Below are 7,500 nucleotides of genomic sequence, written 5' to 3' on the forward strand. Positions count from 1 at the left end.
TCCTCCTGCACCCAGAGGGCCCCTATTCTAGAGAGGGGCCGTTTCAGGGGCCTCCCCTGTGGTGTCAGGTGGGGTTTTTAGCTTTGAACTCGGCACTGGAAAGACACCCGGCTCGTTTGGCACCATACAGCTTCATTATTTGGCCTACTTCATGCAAAATGTTGAAAGACATGAATTTGTGTGTGTGTGTGTGTGTGTGTGTGTGTGTGTGTGTGTGTGTGTGTGTGTGTGTGTGTGTGTGTGTGTGTGTGTGTGTGTGTGTGTGTGTGTGTGTGTGTGTGTGTGTGTGTGTGTGTGTGTGTGTGTGTGTGTGTGTGTGTGTGTGTGTGTGTGTTTGCACTTGATAGTCATTTCTGGGCAACGTGTCAGCTAGGATTGCTAGGATTAACCCCGGAGAATCTCGTTCTACTCCGATGTCTCTGGATTTTCCAACATTCTTTATCCAACTGTTGCTCAGCAGTCTGATGGATCTAAGTGTATCTGGATCCAAACCCAAACGAATCGAAATGTAGAAAAAAGTCATTTCCATCCCATCCCATTTGTAGATTTCGTTCTTTCATTATTTACAGCCTCTATGGAGTCTCCTCAACTCCTGTGGAATCGTTTCTCATGGGATATTCTGGGTTAGGTATCCACCGATAGTCAGTATAATTCATATTATGCTTTCCAACAACTTGTGGAGTGGTGGTGGTGGTGGTGGGGGGGGGTGTGGGGTGTTGGGTGTTGGGTGGAGGGGGCGTGCCTGTGCCTGTGCCTGGTAGGCCCCTGGCTGTATAAGTCGTTTCTCACCGCTTGCTGGGGCTGCTGGGCTAGCCAGGGCTCCATGCCTGTCCTAACCTGTGAGTAATTTTCCACTTTTATGAGAGAGAGAGAGAGGGGGGGGGGGGACTGCCCCATGGCCAACAGCAACAGCAACAGCTCATGTGGAATGTTCAGCATCTTAAATGGCAGGATCCACTCAGCCTTGGCAAGCCAGCGCGGTGGAGGAAGGCAGGCACACGATCCACAGCCCAAGGTCCCGGGGGACTGAATGAAGGCTTGAGTGCTGATGTGCCACGGAGGATGGGGGAAAGATGATGACAACGGGGGGCTTGTGATGCTCGTGAGGTTGTTGTGTTTTGAGCGGCATCAATGACATAAGCATGTGTGTGTCCGTCTACAAGTTTTTCCAACAAAAAAATGTTACTATTCATTGACGTCATGTTCCTCAATCCAAGACTCAAAGAGCCTCTAGAGAAAACATGCCCAATTTTGGAGGTTTTGTGATTCCAGTTTTTCTAAATATCAGATTCCACCCGTAGTGTGGAAGTGAGGTGTATTTACACAGGATAGGCTGTACTGGAATGAATGTTGGAATGAATGATGTCTGCCTCTGAATGGGAGATGTGAGTGTCGTGAGTGACCGGTGTGGGGGAATCTAATCTCACCCATGGCTCTGCTCTCCTGTTCTCCCACAGCCAACGACTATGGCCTCTTCCTGTCTGACGAGGACCCCAAGAAGGGCATCTGGCTGGAGGCGGGAAAAGCCCTGGACTACTACATGCTGAGGAACGGGGTGAGTGGAGCAAGGAGGTTTGAGGGCATTGTGTGTGTGTGTGTGTGTGTGTGTTTTGTGTGTGTGTGTGTTTTGTGTGTGTGTGTGTGTTTTTTGTGTGTGTGTGTGTGTGTGTGTGTGTGTCCCAGTATTTGTCGCCACTGGCCATGTGCTCTGATCTCACTGGCGACCCCCCCCCCCCCTACATCGTGAGGTCACAAAATAACAGGTCACCAAGGTGACCAGGCATGTCATCACATGACTTAGGCCCAGAAGCCTCAGAGTGTGTCCCACTTCAGATGAATGACATTCCCACCACATCAACACCCCCTCCGCTCAAACTGTAACCTGAGCCAGCCCCCTTACCCCCCCAGGATGATGACAGACTGAGTAATGGTCTAGGTGACCGCCGGGCATTCTGGGTAAAAAGATTGATAACGTCCCAGAATAGAACTGCTGTAAGCCACACACACAACCCGGGCGTTATGAGTAAGCGTTACCGGAGATGCTGCTGCTGCCAGATCTCTTTAATAGAGCCAACTAGAAATCACCTGACCTGACATGTCATATTACCGCCATCCCATAATGAGTTCCAAATATACATGACAGCATCACGGATTGTGTTTGATTCATGACTCGCACAAGTAGCCTGACAAGTTAATTACTGAATAGGGTTTCACTTGTAGTTTGTTTTTACAGCATTCTCTACACTCAATGTGATATAATTAAGGTTTAAGTCTAAGTATGATATAATTAAGGTTTAAGTCTAATTACAATATTATTAAGGAACACAGCAGATAAGCGTTTGGCTCATCGTCGCAGTATCATTCCACTGATTGCAGAGAGAGTTAAAGTAACACTATGCAACAATATAGCACATTTTAATGTGTGTTTTTATAACCAACTACTTTTGCTATCATGTTCAAGTCATTCAGTATTTTGATAGTATACGGTCGTGTGAAAGACGGATAAACACACCGGCCATTCCCAGTACTCATGCGGGCTAAGTGTTACATGTACTTCTGTGGAACCCTGAGGAAATGTAAGAAAAGCTTTAAAAGCACAACGCCAACCATGTCACCAAAAGACTGCAGTCAGCATGTTAGCACGATTGGAACCGTGTCAGCCAGGCTTGTTGGTTGTGTTTTGCAAGGTTTAACATGTTTGTTTAAGGTAGTTGGCTCACTAGTCTTTAAACCAAAACTCCATAATGCTGCTTTAATAGTAACCATGGTTACCATTGGCAGGACACCCTGGAGTACAAGAAGAAACAGCGACCCCTGAAGATTCGCATGTTGGACGGGACCGTGAAGACAGTCATGGTGGACGACTCCAAAATCGTCAGTGACATGCTCATGACCATCTGTGCGAGGATAGGTGAGTCCAGCGCTGACTCTCACACTCACACTCACACTCACACTCACACTCACACTCTCACTCTCACTCTCACTCTCACGCTCACTCTCACTCATACGCTTACTTTCACTCTTATACTTATTCACACTCTCACTCTTACGTGACATGCTCATGACCATCTGTGCAAGGATAGGTGAGTCCAGCGCTGAGGGTCACGCATAGCCACTGGTAACTTTTTACAACAAAATGGCTTAAAATTGCTCCAGCCAATCAACACATTGCTTCAGGTTCCACAGAAGGGAGGGGTGTCATTTGATTTCGCTGTTGAGACCCAAGTATCAACAACGTTTCACCAGAGCTGTGGACTGGCTGTGTTCAACCAGTTGTTGTGTTTGGAGCAAGGGATCTGTAGAAGTTCTTCAGTGCAGGCCGGGGGGAACTACAGGAAACAGGGACTGAGAAACCTCTGGGTCTAAGGAACCAGACTATATTTTGAGATGATTTAAATCCCTGTAGGAGCCACTATTTACAGACTGTTGTTGCATTTTTTTTTTTGGGCAGGCATCACAAACTACGACGAGTACTCGCTGGTGCACGACGTGGTGGAGGAGAAGAAGGAGGAGACCATGGGGACGCTGAAGAGGGACAAGACGGCCATGAGGGACGACAAGAAGATGGAGAAGCTCAAGCAGAAGCTCCACACGGACGACGAGTGTGAGTAGAGCCCCGCCCCGCTCTAGGTTTCCCATGCACTCGGCAGCGCAAGGTCAGGTCAAAGGTCAAATCAAAAAAAGTGTCCCAGTCAGTCCCCAACCCCGAAATCTGCTCTTTGATTACTATAAAAGGCACAGCTGGATGTCGCTTTTTATCATGAAACGTTCCAGTTGTGAGTTTGAGTGCTCCACAGCACTGTATGGTTACTGGTTTGGCTAAATGAAAATGATCATTTTCACTATTTCTACAGGGGAGGAGGGAGTAGGGGAAAGCACAGGCTTGCATTGTTTTACATGAAACTAAGAGCTAAACCTTAACTTACATGTACTATTGGGAAGTAATGGCTTTATTGTCTTGGCTCAGCTGTTTTCTGAATTGCTGTGTGTGTGTGTGTGTGTGTGTGTGTGTGTGTGTGTGTGTGTGTGTGTGTGTGTGTGTGTGTGTGTGTGTGTGTGTGTGTGTGTGTGTGTGTGTGTGTGTGTGTGTGTGTGTGTGTGTGTGTGTTCCCACAGTGAACTGGCTGGATCACGGGCGGACGCTGCGTGAGCAGGGCATCGAGGAGACGGAGATGCTGCTCCTCAGGAGGAAGTTCTTCTACTCCGACCAGAACGTGGACTCCAGGGACCCCGTGCAGCTGAACCTGCTCTACGTGCAGGTACCCACGCCCCTCCGTCTCCATGGCGATCCAGCCTCTCCATCTCCCTGGGCCAGACACCAGAGACCGGGGCCCCCGAACATCAATCATACATAGGCAGTGATGTCATAGCTTATCGCCATAGCAGCAGTTAGTGGGGAGTGCAAGAGAGGGAGATGAGATGAGAGGGTAGGGGTTGGGCCTGGGAGATTGTGGGAGATTGATCCTAGCCTCACGCTGATAGCAGGCAGTGTTAAAGTTTCAAGAGGTTGATCTGTATGATGCTCTGTAAAGGAACCCCCCCCCCCCCCCTGTGCTGTCCGTCAGTGTTATATCTTTGCAGCCTCAGGGTCAGGGTGTGTGTGTGTGTGACCTCTCCCATGACGGGAGATATGGATATTTCCTGTGAGAAAACCTGAAGGTCACTGCTCCTTACTAGAAGAGATCGGCCAAGTGGCTTTAGTGATGTGACTTTCAGTCGTGTTTTAAAATGTCACACTTTCAGTCGACACTTTCTGTAGTGGCAATGTACTGATTGAGGAAGATTGAGTCATGAATGAATTGAAAGTAAAATGCCTCCATAGTTCTGAATCCATTGCGTTGGACGGTATCCGGGTCTAACCCTGGGTGATTGCCTCCATAGTTCTGAATCCATTGCGTTGGATGGTATCCGGGTCTAACCCTGGGTGATTGCCTCCATAGTTCTGAATCCATTGCGTTGGACGGTATCCGGGTCTAACCCTGGGTGATTGGCGCTCCGCTGCTTCTGAGTGCTTCTGGAAGCTGTTGCTTGCGCCACGCCGGTCCTGCCCTGGTTCTGCCCCTGTCCGTGTGGTCCGGCCCGGGCCGGGCCGGGGGGGGGCGTCTGTATTGTTCCGCGCCCGAGTGATCTCTCCAGCACAAACACAGCTGGACGCGCGCGCCTCGGCAGGCCAACACAAGCAGCGCAGGATCGGCTCACACCGGCCCTGTTTACATCTCACCAGGCTCCCCTGCAGACACAGGAGCGGCCAGAGAGAACGGGAGCGGAGCGGAGCGGAGCGGAGCGGAGACAGATTAGGTTTCAGGGGCCCGTGTGGACTCTGGACGTGGGCGGCTGCTGATATCTTAATATGTAAACGTATCATTATGGGAACGAAGGGTATTAAAACGCGTGAGCCAAGTGTATGCTCTTGCGTCTCTTCATATTTCTGGATAACCTGGTCCTGGGTGGCACTTTATTTACTCATCTCAGTCTCAGATGTTTATCAAAAGAGTTTGATAAGCAACATATTGTATAAGCATAGTATGTTGATTTAAATCGTATGTAGTTATAGCATTATATGTGAGGTCTTTTTCGCATTTTGCCTGTAACCATCGCTGTGGGAGAGTGATACAGTGGTGATATTTCTACTCGTAGTCGTGCTGTTAGTATGCATGTTGAACTCCTTTTTAATCTCAGCTCAATTCAAGTGCATGAAATTGGAATAAAAAGCTGCTAATTTGTCCATTTTCCACCTTGGCTTGACTTCTCTGGGCTCCAGGCTCGTGATGACATCCTGAACGGCTCGCACCCCGTCTCCTTCGACAAGGCCTGCGACTTCGCCGGGTTCCAGTGCCAGATCCAGTTTGGGGACCACAACGAGACCAAGCACAAGCCAGGGTTCCTGGAGTAAGGAGCGCTTCTCCTCCTCCATTTCTCTCACCCTTTCCTGCCCTCTCTCTCTCCTTCTTTCTTTATCTCCCTCTCTCTCTCTCCATCTTTCTCTCTCTCTCCCTCTCTCTCCCTCTCCTTCTTTCTTTCTCTACATCTCTCCCTCTCCCTCTCTCTCTCTCTCTCTCTCTCTCTCTCTCTCTCTCTCTCTCTCTCTCCCTCCCTCCCTCTCTCCATCTTTCTAACGTTTCTCATCTTCTCCGTGATTGACTTGAAATGTTAGTAGCTGATCCTGTGCCAAACCTTTAGTTAGTTTATACAATAAGACTGCGCCGAGCCAAGTGTGTTAGCCTATACCATAAGACTGCGCCGAGCCAAGTGTGTTAGCCTATACCATAAGACTGCGCCGGGCCAAGTGTAACAGCAGATGCCGTGAGTTCATGTTGGGTTCACAGGGCTACAGTATTGTTTTTTAGCACCGCTGAACATATCCAGTCGGGGTCGAAGCACGTATGAATGTGGCCGCACTGAGCTCTGGTGTCGGTGGAGTCATGTGAAGGTGTCTCTGAGTTCGTTCTGTTCTGCTTTCCAGCCTGAAAGAGTTCCTTCCAAAAGAATACATCAAGAACAAAGGCGAGAAAAAGATCTTCCAGGTAAGGGACTGTGTGTGTGTGTGTGTGTGTGTGTGTGTGGTTTGTGGTTTGTGCGTGCATGTGTTTGTTCACACACACGTGTGTGTGTCTAAGTGCATGTGTTCATTCATTCATGCGTGTGTGTGTGCGTGTGTGTTCATGCATATGTTTGTTCACACACGTCTGTGTCTGTGTCTGTGTCTGTGTCTGTGTCTGTGTCTGTGTGTGTGTGTGTTTGAGACTGTAAATGTGGCCTGTAGTGTGTGTGTCCCACTGAGGTCGCTCCCAGTTCATATGTATTTAGCTCCTCTCCTCCGTGGCTGTGGCTGTGGCAGAGCCTGAGCTCCCAGACTAGAAACACATGACCCAGCATGAAGGCAAATCTGAAACATTTGGAGCACCAATGTGTTGCTCCCACTGTGTCCCGTCCCGTCCCAAGGTCAACCTCAGTTTAAAATGGCCGAAGCTATGGAAAGCCCACATCAAAGCACTGGGAACTAGGCCTCAGCTTTTATAACAATGTCACAGCTGAAACTAAATCGTTTTTGTATGTTTGGAAATATGACAGGGAGGGTCTGTGTATGCTTGCATTGCTAAATGATTGTTTTAAAGCCACATCGTTGGTCCTCAGCGGTCTGTCCGTGCTGGAACAGTTGTGTGAAGAAAATATTGCATATTTTTTTTAAATAACAGGCCCACAAGAACTGCCAGAACATGACTGAGATCGAGGCCAAAGTCAGCTATGTCAAACTGGCCCGCTCTCTCAAGACCTACGGAGTGTCCTTCTTCTTGGTCAAGGTAAGGAAACAACCGAAACATAACAGAAAAACAAAATGAAATATACCATCACTATGACCCGACAACATTATAAAATGATTTAGAGTGAAAACACGGTGATCAATATATATTGTGCCCCTCATTTGGCTATTGATAACAAAAACGTTGAGTTGAGCGTGATGGTGAAATAAGTACGTCTATACTACAGATAATCGTCACC

The 7,500-nt window shown here is 48.5% G+C and overlaps 1 protein-coding gene across 4 annotated transcripts in view; it reads left to right on the forward strand.

The window, feature by feature from the left end:
- Positions 1-7,500, forward strand: part of tln1 (talin 1) — a 100,828-nt gene that overhangs the window by 28,322 nt on the left and 65,006 nt on the right. For all 4 annotated transcript variants that reach the window (XM_031578131.2, XM_031578133.2, XM_031578134.2 and 1 more), the window contains exons 4-10: positions 1,458-1,555; positions 2,782-2,911; positions 3,452-3,604; positions 4,117-4,259; positions 5,762-5,889; positions 6,464-6,524; positions 7,197-7,301. In XM_031578131.2, the coding sequence (XP_031433991.1) occupies positions 1,458-1,555; positions 2,782-2,911; positions 3,452-3,604; positions 4,117-4,259; positions 5,762-5,889; positions 6,464-6,524; positions 7,197-7,301 (818 nt within the window). The remainder of the gene's footprint in view (positions 1-1,457; positions 1,556-2,781; positions 2,912-3,451; positions 3,605-4,116; positions 4,260-5,761; positions 5,890-6,463; positions 6,525-7,196; positions 7,302-7,500) is intronic.

This window comes from Clupea harengus, chromosome 12 (genome assembly GCF_900700415.2).
Source record: "Clupea harengus chromosome 12, Ch_v2.0.2, whole genome shotgun sequence".
NCBI classification, from domain to species: domain Eukaryota; kingdom Metazoa; phylum Chordata; class Actinopteri; order Clupeiformes; family Clupeidae; genus Clupea; species Clupea harengus.